This window comes from Leopardus geoffroyi, chromosome D4 (assembly GCF_018350155.1).
Source record: "Leopardus geoffroyi isolate Oge1 chromosome D4, O.geoffroyi_Oge1_pat1.0, whole genome shotgun sequence".
Taxonomy (NCBI): Eukaryota; Metazoa; Chordata; class Mammalia; order Carnivora; family Felidae; genus Leopardus; species Leopardus geoffroyi.
The window spans coordinates 58,004,002-58,023,058 of NC_059342.1; the positions used below are offsets into that span (position 1 = coordinate 58,004,002).

Below are 19,057 nucleotides of genomic sequence, written 5' to 3' on the forward strand. Positions count from 1 at the left end.
AGTCAGTGAACTTCCTGGTGGCTCCCAGGGACACCTTCCACCCAATGCACACACATAACAGGGGGGTGGATGCTGGCATGCAGCCAGGCTCTTGAGGTTGGAGTCCGTTTCGTCAGTTGGCTGGAGAAAGAAAAAAGCTGACCAGAAGAGCACTCTAGGCTGAAGAAAAGCCAGGCAACAAAGCTGGCTGAGCGGGTGGGCATTGATTTCACTTCTTTAATGGATCTCTTAAAGACAGCAACTCCCAAAATCAATAAGAGCCAAAGACAAGCCAGATCGCCAGTTCTCCTTTGTCGCCAGAGAGCAGAGGAAGGAATTAGGAACCCTGGCTCCAGGCTCTAGCCCTGTGCTCTCAGAGTTGTGCTCCCTTCCCCACTCGGGGCTGCAGTCTGTCCGGCTGTACCAGGTCTGGCACAAAGACTTAAGTCTACTGGATCTTCTCAGGTCCCGTGACACCCCCTGTGCCCAACTTTCGTAACTGGAGAGACTTCCTGCCCTGGTGTTCTAGTGCCTGAAACAAACGTAAAGGGGCCCGGCCACCTCCTCCACCAAAATGCCCCTAAGGCTGAAAGATGTGGGGGCAAAGGGGTGGATGCAACCACAGGCCTGACCCCACCCATCCTCTACTGGTTGAAACGCCCGTGGAGGTGAGGTCTGCCGGCCTCTCACAAGGGCAAGCCTAGATGCCAATGGATGAAAAAGCGGCCGGCATCAACACCAAGCGGTCTCACCTGCACCCAGGTGGCAGCCACCTCTCGCGAGATCAGGGCTGGTGAAGCATTTAGAGCTCAGTTAGCCTCACATGGAGAAAACGGCAGAGAGGGGTCCACCTAAACCTCGCGGCTAGTCTGTGGTGGAGGGGCTGAAGTCAGCCTTCTTTTCATGGGAAAAAACATTAGTTCTTAGCCTTGTGCAGGGATAGGTCAAGAGACTGAGTGCCTCTATTCCATTCAGGTATCAAGGTGAACAAGTTCAGCATTCAAACGTAAGTACTTTTAAATATTTTTCAAGCTGCCAAATCCCCAAAGAAAAAGCCAGGTCTAAACTGGAAGGATGTGGTGCAGAGACGATGAATAAGCGGACCAAGCCGGGCAGGGGAAGAGCCGGCAGGCTCACGCTCCCCACGCTCCAGGCAACACTGGTTTCCTAGTGGGGGCGCTAAGGACGACGTAAGGGTCAGGAGTGGGGCTCCGGGCCCAGGTCCTCTCTGTGACATCTGGCCATCCCCGCAAACGCCTGCGAGTTGAGCCCCTCGCTGGGGGCCCCCAAAGGCTGGTGCGGGTGGGGCCCCCGGGCTCTTCCACTCTCCGCAGGAGCCGGGCACTCGGGGAACCCCACGCCCGCCCGGGTTGCCGAGGGGTGACGCCCGGAGTCTAAGACGGCTTCTCCCCGGGGCCGCCACCTGTAAAGCGGGCACCGGAAGCCGGGTGGTGAACGTGGGAGGCCCTGCCACCGGCGGCCGGACGCGCGGAACCCCGTGGCAAGAGGGGGAGGGGCGGGGCGGGGCGCCGCTTTCCCAGCTGGAGCCGCTGCGGTTGCGAGCGAGGAGCGGGCCTCCGTGGCTGGAGATGGCCCTCCAGCTCCACCGCGTGGCCGGACGGGGCTCGGGGAGCCCGCCCCAGAGGGGACGCGGGATTCCAGACCCCCCCAACACCATCACAAGCCAACCAGACGAAGAGAGGCATTTAGGAAGGGAGCAGCCAAGGACACCAGCCCTGGGCGAAGTAATAGATTAATAAAGTAACGGCAGCTACCATTTATTGGACGTTTGCTACCCGCCAGACGATGTGCTTAACACTATCTAGTCATTTTCTGATTTAAACTCTTAAGGATCTTTGAAGCAGGTACTATTATTCCCATCTCACAGATGAGGAAACCGAAGTTTAGAAGAGTCTGAGCCACTGGTCCAAGTCCACCCTTGATGGAGAGAGCTGACCCACCGCAGCTCCCAAAGCTGCATGACTATAGACTTGGAAATGTGGAGAGGAGGTCCCAGTTTGCTGTGGAACTGAAATAATCAGAGCTTCAGAGGCCCTCCCATCCCCCAGTGTGTGGCTAACTCCTGTATCCCTGCTCCAACTAGTAGCCTCTGTCTCTCCATTTTAAAGAAAAACGGTGTCCATGGCTGCAAAGGTCAGAAGGCAGAGGACAGAGCCTGAAATTCTCTGATGGCCAGGAGCCTTGGCAGAGAAAGGGACCTCGAGACCTGAGAACCAGAGACTGGGGAGAGCTAGGGAGTTAGGGGCTTCCTGGAAAGGTAAAGAACACTGAGTTAGAGAAGGCTTGAGTTCCAGGCCCTAGTCTACTTCCAACCTGCTGTGGGATCTTGAGCAAGTCCCTTCCCTTCTCTGGGTCTGTTTCCCTCCTATCCATGGGGAGATTCTTCTAAATCCAAAAATCTCCTTTCTTCCCTCAGCTTCCCCTCTTCTCTTCCCATACCACCCTCCACCCAAACTGGCTCTAACATTCCGGATATAACCTTGAACTAAGTTTGGAAAGTCCCAGATTAGAGCTGCAACCCATTCTCCTGAGCTCTGGGCCCAGGGCATTAAGTCCTGGCAGGGGATCTAGCCGTGGCACGTTGGAGCCATCAAAGGGGAGAAAGGTCCTGTGCCTCTGAGAGGGGCCTCCGGGGGCTGGCATTGTGATGCCCTCATCCACTCTATGACATCACCCTCTCTCCCAGCCCCCCTCCTCTCCGATCAACTGCTCTGCAAACAACCATCAATCTGAATCCCAAAGGCGTGAGAAAGTCTGTTCTCCAGTACCTGCCGCTGATCTTCTGCCTCAGCCAGCAAGAAGCACCATGAAATTGGAATTCACGGAGAAAAACTACAACAGCTTCGTGCTGCAGAACCTGAACAAACAGAGGAAACGCAAAGAGTACTGGGACATGGCCCTGACTGTGGACCACCATGTCTTCTTTGCACATCGCAACGTGCTGGCTGCTGTCTCTCCACTGGTGAAGAGCCTCATCTCCAGCAATGACATGAAGACCACCGATGAGCTCTTTATCACCATTGACCCCAACTACCTGAGTCCGGCCACAGTGGACCAGCTCCTGGACTACTTCTACAGCGGCAAGGTGGTGATCTCGGAGCAGAACGTGGAGGAGCTCCTGCGTGGGGCCCAGTATTTCAACACACCACGCCTTCGAATCCACTGTAATGACTTCCTGATTAAGTCCATCTGCCGAGCAAACTGCTTGCGCTACCTCTTCTTGGCTGAGCTGTTTGAGCTCAAAGAGGTATCAGACTTGGCCTACTCTGGCATTCGTGACAACTTCCACTACTGGGCGAGTCCTGAGGGCTCTATGCACTTCATGCGCTGTCCACCTGTCATCTTTGGCCGCCTGCTCCGAGATGAAAACTTGCATGTGCTCAATGAGGACCAGGCTCTCAGCGCACTCATCAATTGGGTGCACTTCCGGAAGGATGAGCGGGAGAAGTATTTCAAGAAGTTCTTCAATTACATCAACCTTAATGCCGTCTCCAACAAGACACTGATGTTTGCCAGCAACAAGTTGATGGGCATGGAGAACAGCTCGGCCCATGTGACCCTGATTGAGAGTGTCCTTATGGACCGAAAACAGGAGAGGCCATGCAGCCTGTTGAGCTACCAGCGGAAAGGCGCCCTGCTTGATTCGGTGGTCATCCTAGGGGGCCAGAAGGCCCATGGCAAGTTCAATGATGGCGTGTTTGCCTATATCATCCAGGAGAACCTGTGGTTGAAGCTGTCAGAGATGCCCTATCGGGCCGCAGCGCTTAGCGCCACCTCGGCTGGTCGCTACATCTACGTCTCTGGTGGCACCACTGAGCAGATTTCAGGGCTGAAGACAGCTTGGCGGTACGACATGGATGACAACTCCTGGACCAAGTTGCCAGACCTGCCAATTGGGCTTGTCTTCCACACCATGGTGACCTGCGGGGGGACAGTGTACTCAGTGGGTGGGAGCATTGCTCCAAGGCGGTATGTCTCCAACATCTATCGCTATGATGAGCGCAAGGAGGCCTGGTGCCTGGCAGGGAAGATGAGCATCCCTATGGATGGCACAGCCGTGATCACCAAGGGTGACCGGAACCTGTACATTGTCACTGGGCGGTGCTTGGTGAAGGGCTACATTTCTCGGGTTGGAGTGGTGGACTGCTTTGATACCACCACTGGGGATGTGGTCCAGTGTATCACCTTCCCCATTGAGTTCAACCACCGGCCCTTGCTCTCTTTCCATCAGGACAACATCCTCTGTGTACACAGCCACCGGCAGAGTGTGGAAATCAACCTGCAGAAGATAAAGGCCAACAAGACAACCACCTCGGTGCCTCTCTTGCCCAACAACTGCCCCTTGGATGTGTCCCATGCTATATGCTCCATTGGAGACAGCAAAGTGTTTGTCTGTGGGGGTGTCACCATAGCCAGTGATGCCCAGACAAAGGACTACACCATCAACCCAAACGCCTACTTGTTGGACCAAAAGATGGGCGAGTGGAAGACCCTGGCCCCCCCACCGGAAGCACTGGACTGTCCTGCCTGCTGTCTAGCCAAGCTACCTTGCAAGATTCTTCAAAGGATTTGAACAACTTTTTAAGTGGGAGAATAAGTAAATGCATTATTATTCACAATTTAATGAGAGAGAGAGAGGAAGGTGGCCTGTTGGTTCCTTCTTAGTGTTCCAGTCTATGTTTGGCCCTGAAAGAGGAGATCCTGGGCTAGGGCTGCTCCCAGTGGGTGGAAATTCAGGGCTTCTCTGTCCGTGGAGGGATCCAAGCTGAGGCTGGAATGGAGTCCCCGGTGGGTGGGACTGAAGCAACTCCTGGGCACTGGCCAAGGTGGTGTCCGGAAAGCCCCCATTCTATCCTCTGTAGTCATCTCCGCTGGCATCTACTAGACTGAGAGATAAAGCATTTGCTTAGAGCCTCAGGCTCCTCCAACACTCACTCCCCTTGAGTCTGCCCAGGAAAGCAGGGGAGGGCAGATCCTAGGTTTGGGACAGGAGACTCACGGTCTGGGTGAAGAAAGTGGTGTGGGAAAGGCTCAGGGATGGAGGCAGAGGGAACAGAGGAGGCATGGTTACTTGGCTGTTGTATTTGACTATGCAGCCATCGTGTGTTTGTGTCTTATTTGTGGGGAAGTTGGGGGGTTACTTACAGTTGTTTTCAGTAAGCAAAGTTCATGGAAAACTTTCTCCAGGAATACAGGGTTTGAGGGACTGCAAGCAAAAGAGAGATCAGTAAAGGGAGAAAAAACAAATCTATATAGTTGTCCCCCCCTCTCTGTGGCTTTGCTTCCCATGGTCAACTGTGATCCAGGAACAGATGATCCTCCTCCTGATGTATCATCAGAAGACAGTAAGAGCCTAACATTATGTCACAACGCGGTCACTCACCTCACTTCATCTCCTCACGCAGGAATTTTATCATCTCCCATCATCACAAGGAGGGGGAGTACAGCACAATAAGATATTTTGAGACAGAAAGAGAGACCACATTCACACAACTTTCATTACAGCATATTGTTAAAATTGTTCCATCGTTTGTTGTTGTTAATCTCTTACTGTGCTTAATTTATACATTAAGCTCTATCAGAGAAATGCTTCTATAGGAAAAAACATAATACCGTGGGTTGAGCACCATCTGCAGTTTCAGGCATCGATTAGGGGTCTTGGAACCGGTCCCCTGTAGATACAGGGGGGACTAATGTGTCTCTGCTGGAGAAACTTGGGGATGAGAGGGGCTAAGAGAGACAGGATGGTATAGTCGTTAGGAGTACAGACGTTGGGACCAGTTGGCCTGATTTAAATACCAATTCCACCACCTCCCTCATAGGGTGAAGCTTAAATGAGTTAATACATGTAAATGCCTAGGACAGTCCTGGCATATATAAAAGTGCCAAAAGAGTACATTTTTTTTTTAAAGCAAAATAAGAGTGTGGCAAGAGTCCAGGTTCTTGAGCCTTTATATTAGTAAAGTCCCGTAAAATGCTCTCTGAGACTCCTTACCTCAAAGCTTTGATGAGCAGTCCTCAATTCTAACTATCTCTGTTCCCCTTTCATTCATTTGTGTACTAATATATAATCCTCATTTTTCCCCTCACGCATTCGTGAATTGATTTATTCATCCTCTCATCACTTCACATGCACACCATTCACTGAGGCCTCTCTGTGCAGGTCCTTGTTCCGGGCGTTGGGGCCGCGGGCATGACACAGACAATCCATGCCCCAGTAAGGGAGTATCTATAGCAGTGCTGTGCAACAGGAATATAATGCAAGCCACGTATGTGATTTAAATTTTTCTAGAAGCAATGCTACAAGAGTAAAAAACAGGTGAAATTAACGTTAACGTATCTTATTTAACTCAACATATCCAAATATTATTTAAACAAGTGATCAGTGCAAACATTTCTTGAGATATTTAACATTCTTTTTTTCTCGTACGAAGCCTTCGGAATCGTGTGTACTTTACACTTACAGCAGAAACGCATTTGGACTAACCAACCACGTAAGGACCCTGGAGGCTAGTGGCTACCGTAGTAGCACAGGACGCTTTAGGTAGCTTTGTCGTTCAAACCTGCTCCGTCCCCTTCTTTTTGCCTCTCAGCCCCGTTTGACTTGCTCAGCATCATCTTCTTGACCTCACTGCTGGGTGGTCTCTGGCTTCAAAGCCTGCCTTCCGCCCCGTCTTACTTTGTTCCCTGCAGGCGAGGACCTTCCACTTCACAGCTGACCTCTTCTCTGGAATTTCTCCCACTCTTCTCACTTCTTCAGCGCTGGGTAGCCCCCACCTCTGCTTACCTCACTGCCGTCCTCCAGCTGGAAGAACAACAGCATCTTACAGATCCATGTGGCTAAGCCCACCTGCCCCACCCCCACCCCACCAGGCTTATCTGGCCACCGCGTCACCTCTCGCTGACTCCGGGTGCCATTCCCCACGGCTGATTCTCTAACCCTCTCTGGTGTCCTGGGGCCCCACTCTTTTCTCTCCTCTGTCTCAACTGTTTACCTCTCATTCTGCCACCACACGTCCAGAGAAACAGAGGTCAAATGATCTGAGCTCCATGAACAAGCCCACATCTACCAAAACTCTCTCCAGACCTCCCGCTGCTTTCCTGCATCCCAGAGGAAGAGCTGTCCTTCCAGGATTCAGCATTGATCCCCTCCCCTGGGTCTCGTTTTGTCACCTCACAACTTCTCAGGACCCTCAGTTCCTTCTCTCTCTACACCCGCTTCCTGATTTTCTCTCTCTATTCCACAAATATTCTCAAGTTTGTCTTTTTCTGGAAACAAACCCTCCTCGGCCCTGAATGCCAGCTCTTGCTCTCTGCTCATCTATTTCCTTAGTTGAGCTTCCTGTGCATATATTCTCTGGCTCCACCTCTTGCTTCCAGATCAATCTCTAAACCACTCAGTCTGGCTTCTGTTCCTATCATGCCACCAAACCGTCTCCTGACAACACTGTCCTCTTTGTCCTTTTCTCAGTCAGTTCTTTCCCTTGCAGTCTTGGACAGAATCGACCTGTCCCTCCGCTGCAGCAGAATCACTAGGGTGCTTGCTAAAAAGGGAGATCTTTGGCATGGTAGGATTCTAATTTGATCTATTAACCCAAGTGGTCCTTCTTTTCTCCCTCTTCCTTCTTTCCTAACCCCTTCCCACCTTAAAATTAGACCATAAGGCTGAAACATTTGAAGCTTACTACCCTGAGGAGGCTGGCAGAGCTGAAATTCTCGGCTTTAGCCACAGGGGAAACTTTAGCAATTCGTAGCAGAGATTGTGGTCTTGAAAGACTAGACTTTTGAACTACAACTCTGGTCTTCAAACTCGGGCACATGAAGTCTTTCCAAGGGAAATTCAGACATGTACAATTTTTAGGGCATCAGTTTTCAGATCTTCAACTTTTTTCCTAAAATGAATCTACCTAAGAATATACCTGTGGTGGAGATTTCATTCTAGTTCTCTTTTCCCACCTTCCCTTTCAAAATTATTCTTCCAACACCTTACACACACACACACACACACACACACACACACACGCACACACACACCTTTACCCACATCTTCCTAGGATGTACTGCCTCATGATGCCACACGAGGGTATAAACTGATGTCAGGGAAGCATCAGTGAAGCCTCCTCCTTTCATCAAGACACCAATATCCAAAGAAGAGTTTGTTGTATTTTTCTCCTATTTATCCAGTGTTTTTATTAAGGTGTGAAGTCTGGTGTTAAAAACTGGGGGTGTTTGGGGTCACCTGGATGGCTCAGTCGGTTGAGCGTCCGACTTCGGCTCAGGTCACGAACTTGAAGTTTGTGTGTTCAAGCCCCGCGACGGGCTCTGTGCTGACAGCTCAGAGCCTAGAGCCTGCTTCAGATTCTGTGACTCCCTCTCTCTCTGTCCCTCCCTGCTCGGTGCACTCTCTCTTTCTCTCTCTCAATCCCTCAAAAATAAATAAAGGTTAAAAAAAATACTAAAAACTGGGGTGTTTTGTCCAAGTTAGGTTGTTCAGAAATATTAAATAGCATGATGGAATGATGACATATTTTGAAAAGCTTTATTGAGATATTATTCACATACCATACAATTCAACCAAAGTGTACAATTCAGTGACTCTTAGATAGTCACAGAGTTGTACAATCGTTGTCACAATTTTATAACATTCTCATTACCCCCAAAAGAAGCCTGGAACCTCTTTGCTGTCACTTCTAACTCCCTCATCTTCCCAGCCCTAGGCAACTACTAGTCTCCTTTCTGTCTCTATGGATTAGCCTGTCCTACACATTTCATATGAATGGAATCGTACAATATGTGACTTTTTTTTTTAAGTAGGCTCCATGCCCAGCGTGGAGACCAACGCGAGGCATGAACTCACGACCCTGAGATCAAGAGCTGAGCTGAGATCAAGTTAGATGCTTAATCGACTGAGCTACCCAGGTGTCCCAATATATGACTCTTTCACTGGCTTCTTTCACTTAGCCTAATGTTTTCAAGGTTCATCTATGTCGCAGCATATACCAGTACGTCATTCCTTTTTTATGGCTGAGTGACATTCTACTGTATGGATAGACCACATTTTATTTACTCATTTATCAGTTAACTGATGGACATCTGGGTTGTTTCCACTTCTCAGCTAGTATGAAGAATGTGAACATTCATGTACAAGTTTTTGTGTTCACATATGTTTTCATTTCTGTTGGATATACACCTCAGAGTGGAATTGTTAGATCATATGGTAACTCTATGTTCAATTATTTGAGAAACTGCCAGACTGTTTTCAAAGCAGATGCATCATTTTACATTCCCACTTCCAACGTATGACCATTTCAAATTCTCCACGTCCTCGTGGACACTTCTTATTAACACTTTCTTTCCAAACATAGTCACCTTGGTGGGAGCAAAGTGGCATCTCATTGTGGTTGTGATTTACATTTCCCTGATGCCTAATGATATTAAGCATCTTTTCATGGGCTTATTTCATGACAGTTGCTTAATAACCTTTCCTCTTCCGCATGCCACTGTTCTCAGAGAAAGCATTCTTCCTGAGGAAGTGTCCTGTGAGGACAAAACACAGACAGTGTGGCTCAGCAACACTGACAGTCATAGTGTACTATTTCATTGAGGCCACAGACTCATGGCAAGTCTATGCTTTCCTACCTACCCATTTATTTTAGAATTAGAATGTCCAAGATTTGTTAAAAGTATTTTCGAAAATACCTGCTACCAAGCATGTCTACTCTACACCTTCACCTCTCGCATTCCTGAGAAGAAGCTCCATCATCCCATGTCTAGTTGCGTATTTTACACCATTTAAAGGATGACATAAAACATTCCACGTTTACTTCCGAAAGATCAGTGTTACATCTTTGAACAAAGTAAACACATCACATGTAAGTTAGAACACTTACCAAGAAATAAGACACGTGCTCAATAACCCTTCTTTTTTTTTTTTTTTTAAATTTTTTTTTTCAACGTTTATTTATTTTTGGGACAGAGAGAGACAGAGCGTGAACAGGGGAGGGGCAGAGAGAGGGAGACACAGAATCGGAAACAGGCTCCAGGCTCTGAGCCATCAGCCCAGAGCCTGACGCGGGGCTCGAACTCACGGACTGCGAGATCGTGACCTGGCTGAAGTCGGATGCTTAACCGACTGCGCCACCCAGGCGCCCCTCAATAACCCTTCTTATTGTGAATACAACGCATGCAGAAAAGCAATGATGCATGACCGTGTAGCTTAATGAGTTACTGTAAATATCCTTGTAACCACTATTGAGTGCTAGAAATAGAGCATTGCCAATACCTCAAAAGCTATCTAGCCCCTTTCTGGATTATAATCTCTTCTCTCCTCTCTGACCTTTATGATAATGTGTTCCTGGATTTTCTATATAGTTTTATTATCTAAATAGGCATTTCTGAAGTGTAGATTAGGTCAGACTGTTTTTGAACTTCACAAGAAAATTGTACAGTATGAATTATCTTGTGTCTGGCTTCTTTCATTCAAAATTATGTTTCATAATTTATCCATGTTGTTGTATGTAGGTTTAGTTCCATCCGTTTCACGTCTGTATGCTATTTTATGTGAATATGTCATTTTCCTTATCTAGTTTCCTGTTGATGGACATGTGGGTCGTTTCCAGTTTGGGCCATTACAATTACAATGCTGTTCTTGTGAGTGTATCTTGGTGCACATGTACCAAGTTTGTCTAGGGCATATACCTAGGAGTGGAATTACTGTCTTATTTGTAAGATAATGCCAAATTATTTTTGCAAAGTGATTGTTAATTAACATTGCCATTAGCAGTATATGAGAAGTCCTGTTGCTTTACAGGCTTGCTAATACTTGCTATTGGTCAGACTTTTTAAAATCCTAGCCAATTGGATATTAAGTGGTATTTCAGTGTGGTTTTTAATTTGCATTCTCTTAGTTGGATAATTAGGTTAAGCGTCTTTTCATGTTTATTGTCCATGTGGAATTCCTCTTTTGTGAAGTCTTCATTTCTTTTTTCTGTCTTCTTTATTGACTTGTTGGAATTCTTAATATATTCTGGATATGAGCCCTTTATCAGTTACACATATGGTAAATATCTTCTTTGCCTCTGTGGCTTGTCTTTTCACTCTTAATGGTATGTTTTAATTGTAATTAGCCTGATTTGTCTTCTCCTTTTTTGTTACTGCTCTTTGATACTTGGAAACTCATTCTTTACCCCGGGGTTACAAAGTTCTCATATGGATATATAACTGCCCCAGTGCCAATTTTCCACTTCTCTGCAGTGCCACCTTTGTTGTAAATCACGTGTCCATAGACAGAAATGTGTTTATGAGCTCTCTTATTTCATTGGTCTATTCTTCTGATCTTATGCCAATACCACAGTCAGCAGTTACTGACATTACCAAAGCTCTATCACATCCTCCACAGTTTAGTAGAATTAGACCATTAGGATCCACAGAAAACCTGTTGGGATTTTGGTTGTGATTGTGCTAAACTTAGAGATCAATTTAGGGAAATTTGATATATTTACAATATCAATTTTTAAAATTCATGAACGTGGTATATGTCTCTACATTGGAGTCTTCTTTAATTTCCCTTAAAGTTTTATTCTTTACTTTGTAGAGGTGTCACATACTTTTTTTAGATTTATTCTACCTGACAGTTAAAAATGTGTACACATGCATGTATGTATACTTTATAGTATCCTTTTAAAAATTAATTTCCTACACTTCTCTAAAGAAGACATCCGGATGGCCAACAGGCACATGAAAAGATGCTCAACGTCGCTCCTCATCAGGGAAATACAAATCAAAACCACACTCAGATGTCACCTCACGCCAGTCAGAGTGGCCAAAATGAACAAATCGGGAGACTATAGATGCTGGAGAGGATGTGGAGAAACGGGAACCCTCTTGCATTGTTGGTGGGAATGCAAATTGGTGCAGCCACTCTGGAAAACAGTGTGGAGGTTCTTCAAAAAATTAAAAATAGACCTACCCTATGACCCAGCAATAGCACTGCTAGGAATTTACCCAAGGGATACAGGAGTACTGATGCATAGGGGCACTTGTACCCCAATGTTTATAGCAGCACTCTCAACAATAGCCAAATTATGGAAAGAGCCTAAATGTCCATCAGCTGATGAATGGATAAAGAAATTGTGGTTTATATACACAATGGAGTACTACGTGGCAATGAGAAAGAATGAAGTATGGCCCTTTGTAGCAACATGGATGGAACTGGAGAGTGTGATGCTAAGTGAAATAAGCCATACAGAGAAAGACAGATACCATATGGTTTCACTCTTATGTGGATCCTGAGAAACTTAACAGAAACCCATGGGGGAGGGGAAGGAAAAAAAAACAAACAAACAGAGGTTAGAGTGGAAGAGAGCCAAAGCATAAGAGACTCTTAAAAACTGAGAACAAACTGAGGGTTGATGAGGGGTGGGAGGGAGGGGAGGGTGGGTGATGGGTATTGAGGAGGGCACCTTTTGGGATGAGCACTGGGTGTTGTATGGAAATCAATTTGACAATAAACTTCATATATTGAAAAAAATTTAAAATAAATAAAAATTAATTTCCTCTTTTCATAGTTGAATATGTATAGAAATACAGCTGGGGTTTGTATGTTGACTTTGTATTTAGCAACTTCTAGGACATCTTTATGTATTCTGGATGTGAGCCCTTTATCAGTTGTACATGTGGTAAATATCTTCTCTCCACTAATATGAATCATAGCTCTAAATGTAAAAAGCAAAACTACAAAACTTTAGAGGAAAACATAGGAGAAAATATTTGTAACCTGGGGTTAAGCAAAGATTTCCTAGATATGACATTGAAAGCATGATCCATTTAAAAAATTGATAATAAATTGGACCTCATCAAAATGAAAAACTTTTGCTCCAGGAAAGATACTGTTAAGAGGATGAAAAGACAAGCTATATAGTGAAAGAAATATTTGCCAGTCACCTATCTGGCAAAGAACTTGTATCCAGAATATGTAAAAAAATTTTTAAAAATATATTTGTAGATACTGCTATACTTTCCAAATACACAATTATATTATGTGTAATGACTTTCTATCTCTTTAAGGAAATTGCCTTTATTCCAAATTTACTAAGAGTTTTTATTGTGATATTGAATGTTATCAAATACTTTTGCTGCATCTAGTGAAATGAACACAAGTTGTCTCCTTTATTAATAAGAACAAGTCACTTTTATTAATTTGTCAACGCAAAACCATTCATCCATTCCTGGTATAAACCTAACTTGGCTATGACATATGACATACTTTTTTTTTTTTAATGTTTATTTATTTTTGAGACAGAGACAGAGCATGAGTGGGGGAGGGGCAGAGAGAGAGGGAGACACAGAATCTGAAACAGGCTCCAGGCTCTGAGCTGTCAGCACAGGGCCCGACGTGGGGCTCGAACTCACTGACCGTGAGATCATGACCTGAGCCGAAGTCAGACACTTAACCGACCGAGCCACCCAGGCGCCCCAACATATGACATACTTTTATATAAAATACTGTATGTTTTTATATAATTACTGGACTCAGTAACTATAGAATTCCCTCTATATAGTGCTGGATTCCATTTACTATATATTCGCTCATTTTTATTTTACTTGTAAAATTATCATAGGGAACTAACCGTAAATGGTATTTAAAAATTTTTAGTTTCTAACTATACATTGCTAGTATGGAGAAATATGATTGATTTTTGTGTGTTGACCATGTATCTTGCAACTTAGTCAAACTCACTTATTAATTTTAGGAGGTTTTTTTGCAGATTTCTTGAAATTTTCTGTATAGACAATTATAGGGACAACTTCATTCCTTCCTCTGCATACTCTTTTAAAATTTTAATTCTAGTACAGTTAACATACAGTGTTATGGGGCGCCTGGGTGGCTCAGTCGGTTGAACATCCAAATTCGGCTCAGGTCATGATCTCACAGTTTGTGGATTCGAGCCCTGCGTGGGGCCCTGTGCTGATAGCTCAGAGCCTGTTTCAGATTCTGTGTCTCCTTCTCTCTCTCTGCCCCTCCCCGCTCATGCTCTGTTTCTCTCTGTGTCTCAAAAATAAATGTTAATTGAAATTCTTTGAAAAACCATACAGTGTTATATTAGCTTCAGATATATAATATAGTGATTCAAGAACTCTATACATTATTCGGTGTTCATCACAATAAGTGTACTCTTCAATCCCCTTCCTATTTCACCCATCCCCCCACCCACCGCCTTTTATTTCTTTTTCTTATCTTACTTTACTGGCTAGGACTTCCAGTGCAAAATTGAATAGGAGTGGTAAGGGAATATCCTTGACTTGTCGCTGATCTTAGGGGAAGAGCATTCAGTCTTTCACCATTAATATGCCAAATGTATCATGAACATGATAGGTTTTTCATAGATGAGACTCTATAATAAGTAGATGTTGAAATCTGTCAAATTTTTTTCTGTGTGAATTATGTGATTTTTCTTCATTAGACTTTGAGTGTGGTGGATTACATTGATTTGTTTTTCTTTTCTTTTTTAAAAATTTTTTAATGTTTGTTCATTTTTGAGAGAGAGAGAGAGCAGGGGAGGGGCAGAGAGCAAGGGAAACGCGGAATTGAAGCAGACTCCAGGTTCCAAGCTGTCAGCACAGAGCCTGACCTGGGGCTTGAACTCACAGACCGTGAGATCATGACCTGAGCCCAAGCGGGACGCTTAACTGACTGATCCACCCAGGCACCCCACATTGATTTGTTTTTCAAATATTGAAACAGCTTGCATCCTGAGATAAACTCCATTTTGTCATCATATACTGTTCTTTTTACATGTTGATAGATTCAACTTGCTAATACAGATCTTTCTCGACTTACAGTGAGGTCATGTCCTGATAAACCCATTGTAAGTTGACAACACCTCATGTCAAAAATGCCTTTACGGGGCGCCTGGGTGGCGCAGTCGGTTAAGCGACCGACTTCAGCCAGGTCACGATCTCGCCGTCCGTGAGTTCGAGCCCCGCGTCGGGCTCTGGGCTGATGGCTCAGAGCCTGGAGCCTGTTTCCGATTCTGTGTCTCCCTCTCTCTCTGCCCCTCCCCTGTTCATGCTCTGTCTCTCTCTGTCCCAAAAATAAATAAACGTTGAAAAAAAAAAAATGCCTTTAATACAATTAACCTACCAAACATCATAGCTTAACCTGGCCTAACTTAAATAGGCTCATTTACATGAGTCTACAGTTGGAAAAAGTCATCTAACACAAAGCCTATTTTATAATAAATTATTGAATATCTCATGTAATTTATTGAATACTGTACTGAAAGTGACAAACAGATTGGTTGTATAGGTACAGAATCATTCTAAGTATATTTGTTGTCTACTCTTGTGATCTGGAGCTACCATCACAAGGGAGTGTTGTATCGCTAGCCTGAGAAAAGATCAAAATTCAAAATTCAAACAGTTTCTACTGAATGAGTATTGCTTTTGCACCATCATAAAGTTGAAAAACTATACACTGAGCCAGCATTAAGTCAGGGACTGTATTCTGTCGGGGGATTTTTGCATCCCTGTCCTTGGGAGATATTGATTTATAGTTTTCTTTTTGTACTCCCTTTGTCTAGTTTTAGTATCAGAGCAATGCTTGCCTCATAAAATGAGTTGAGAAGTGCTCCCTTTTCTCTGTCTCTGTTTCTCTTTTTCAGGAGACATTGCTTAGAACTGGCGTTACTTCCTTAAATATTTGGCTGACAATACTAGGTAATTCTGGAGATTTTTTTTTTCCCCTCGGGAGATGACCATTTCTTAAGTGGTCATATGACTGTGCAGATTATCCGTTTCATCTTTGGTGAGTTTTGGTAGTTTGTGGCTTTCAAGTATTTGCCCATTTCACTTATGTTGTCAAATTTATGTGCAGTTGTTTATAACATCCTGTTATTATCCTTTTAATGTTGCAGAGTATCGCATGTAATTTGTATCTTCAGTCTTGCTAGAGATTTATTTTATTATTTTTTCAAAGAACCAGATTTTGATTTCATTAATTTTCTCTATTTTTCTGTTTTCAATTTTATTGATTTATGCTCTTTATCATTTCTTTCCTACTGCTTCCTTTGGGTTTACTTTGCTCTATTTCTAGTTGCTTAAAGTGAAAGCTTAGATTATTTACTTAAGACATTTCTTCTTTTCTAATACCAGAATTTAATACTAATAACTTTTCTCTAAAACTACTTTACATCGTGAAAACTTTATATTTGTATTTTCATTCACTCAGCTGAAATATTTTCTAATTTCCCTACAGACTTTTTGACTCATGGATTATTTAGAAGTGTTTTGTTTATGGGAATGCAAGCTGGTGCAGCCACTCTGGAAAACAGTATGAGGGTTCCTCAAAAAACTAAAAATAGAACTACCCTACGACCCAGCAATTGCACTGCTAGGTATTTATCCAAGGGATACAGGTGTGCTGTTTCGAAGGGACACATGCACCCCCATGTTTATAGCAGCACTATCAACAATAGCCAGAGTATGGAAAGGGCCCAAAAGTCCATCGACGAATGAATGGATAAAGAAGATGTGGTATACACACACACACACACACACACACACACACACACACACACACACACACACAATGTATATACAGTGGAGTGTTACTCGGCAATCAAAAAGAATGAAATCTTGCCATTTGCAACTACATGGATGGAACTGGAGGGCATTATGCTAAGTGAAATTAGTCAGAGAAAGACAAAAATCATATGACTTCATTCATATGAGGACTTTACGAGACAAAACAGATGAACATAAGGGAAGGGAAACAAAAATAATATAAAAACAGGGAGGGGACAAAACAGAAGAGACTCATAAATATGGAGAACAAACTGAGGGTTACTGGAGGGGGTGTGGGAGGGGGGATGGGCTAATCAGGTAAGGGGCACTAAGGAATCTACTCCTGAAATCATTGTTGTACTATATGCTAACTAATTTGGATGTAAATTTTAAAAACTAAAAAATGAAACAAGTTAAAATAAAAATAAATAAATAAATAAATAATTTCTATGCATTATGAAAAAAAAGAAGTGTTTTGTTTAATTTCCAAAGTTTTGGAATTTTCTTAGTATCTTTCTGTTCATCACATCTACTTTAGTTTCATTATGGTCACTGTATTTTCCCAATTTTTTTTTGTTTTTGTAGTTTGTTTTTAAATTTTTTTAATGTTTATTTATTTTGGGGAGAGAGAGAGACAGAGCATGAGTTGGGTAGGGGCAGAGAGAGAGATAGGCAGACACAGAATCCGAAGCAGGCTCCAGGCTCTGAGCTGTCAGCACGGAGAGCCCAACACAGGGCTCAAACCCATGAACCGTGAGATCGTGACCTGAGCTGAAGTCGGACGTTTAACCAACTGAGCCACCCAAGCACCCCAGGTTGTAGTTTGTTTTATGACCCCAAATATGTCTGTCTTGGTGAATGTCCCATATGCACTTGGGAAAAAACACATATTTAGCTATTACTGAATAGAGTGTCCTATAAATGTCAATTAAATCCAGTTGGCAGATGGTGTTGTTCAGTCCTTCCATATCCTTGATTTTCTTTCTATTACTTCTTTCTATTAGTATTGAAGTCCCCAACTATAATTGTGGATTTGTGTGTTTTTCTTTTTGGTTCTGTTCTTCATGTATTTTGAGGTAATTGTTGTTACTTACATACACATTTAGGATTTTAGTGTTTTCTTGGTGAACTGACCCTTTTATCATCGGATAATATATGCCTTTATCCCTGTTACTTTCCTTGTTTTGAGTCTCCTTTGTCTGATATTAGTGTTTGCATGGTAGATCTTTTTTCCATCCTTTTCCTTTTGACCTATCTATATCATTCATTATCTTGAAGTTTCTTATAGACAGACTATAATTGGTTCATGTCTTGTTATTCTAACAAACTCTGATTTTTATATTGGTGTGTTTATTTATTTTTAATGTTTATTTTTGAGAGAAAAAGCACACTAGCAGGGAGGGGGAAGAGAGAGAGATGGAGAGAGAGAATCCCAAGCAGGGCCCCATGCAGGGCTTGAATCCATGAACCATGAGATCATGACCTGAGCTGAAATCCAGAGTGAGATGTTTAACTAACTGAGCCACCCAGGCGCCCCTGTATTGGTGTGTTGAAAACAGTTATATTTAGGGATGCCTGAGTGGCTCTGTTGGTTAAGCATCTGACTCTGGATTTCAGCTCAGGTCATGATCTCATGGTTCATGAGATTAAGTCCCGAGTCAGTCTCTGTGTTGACAGTACAGACTCTCTCCCCCAAACTCTCTCTAAAAATAAATAAAGGAACATTAAAAAAAAAAAGTTTAATGACTTATTGATATGTTTGGATATAGGGCTCCCATTATTCATTTTCCATTTTGCCCCTCTTTTTCATTCCTCTCCTTTCTTTGCCACCTTCTTTGGGGTTATTTGAATATATTTTAGCATTCCATTTTAATCTATTGTGTTTTGATAATATTGCTTTGTATAAAGTTTTTAGTGGTTCTAGGGATTACAGTATACATACTGAACTTCATAGTCTATTTAAAATTAATATTTAACTACTTCAGGTGAAATATCAAAAACTTTACTCCATATAGGTCCCTTTACCCTCCCCCTTTATATTATAGTTGTCTTATATGTTACATCTACACACATTGAAAACCCCATCAGACACTCTTCTATTTTTTTTTTTTTTTTGCTTCTAAATATCAAGCATATTTTAAAGAACTCAAAAAAAAAAGAATGGTCTATTATATTTACCCAGATATTTATCATTTTTGTCACTCTTCCTTCATTCTTGATGTTCTAGCTTTCATTTTGGTGTCATTTCCCTTTCCTCTGAAAAACTTCCTTTAGCCATTCTTTTAGAGCATGTCAACTGGCCACGAATGCTCTCACTTTTCCTCCTTCTGAGAATGTCTTTATTTTGTCTTCATTACTGGAGGTTATTTTTATTGGATAGAAAATTCTGGCTTGATAGTTCCTTTTTTCAACACCTTAAAAATATTGTGCCACCCCCTTCTTGCCTTCATGGTTTCTGATGAGAATTCAGCATTCATTCAAATCATTGCTTCTC

General features: G+C 43.4%; 1 protein-coding gene across 1 annotated transcript; it reads left to right on the top strand.

Moving 5' to 3' along the window:
• Window positions 1–2,664: 2,664 nt before the first annotated feature.
• Window positions 2,665–4,637, top strand: CCIN (calicin). Its single transcript, XM_045468478.1, has one exon. The coding sequence runs from the start codon at window positions 2,807–2,809 to the stop codon at window positions 4,571–4,573; it is 1,767 nt and encodes a 588-aa protein (XP_045324434.1). The 5' UTR covers window positions 2,665–2,806; the 3' UTR covers window positions 4,574–4,637.
• Window positions 4,638–19,057: the final 14,420 nt, after the last annotated feature.

Excerpts from the sequence above, each read along its gene's own strand:
- CCIN (XM_045468478.1), top strand. The coding sequence starts at position 2,807 with ATGAAATTGGAATTCACGGAGAAAAACTACAACAGCTTCGTGCTGCAG.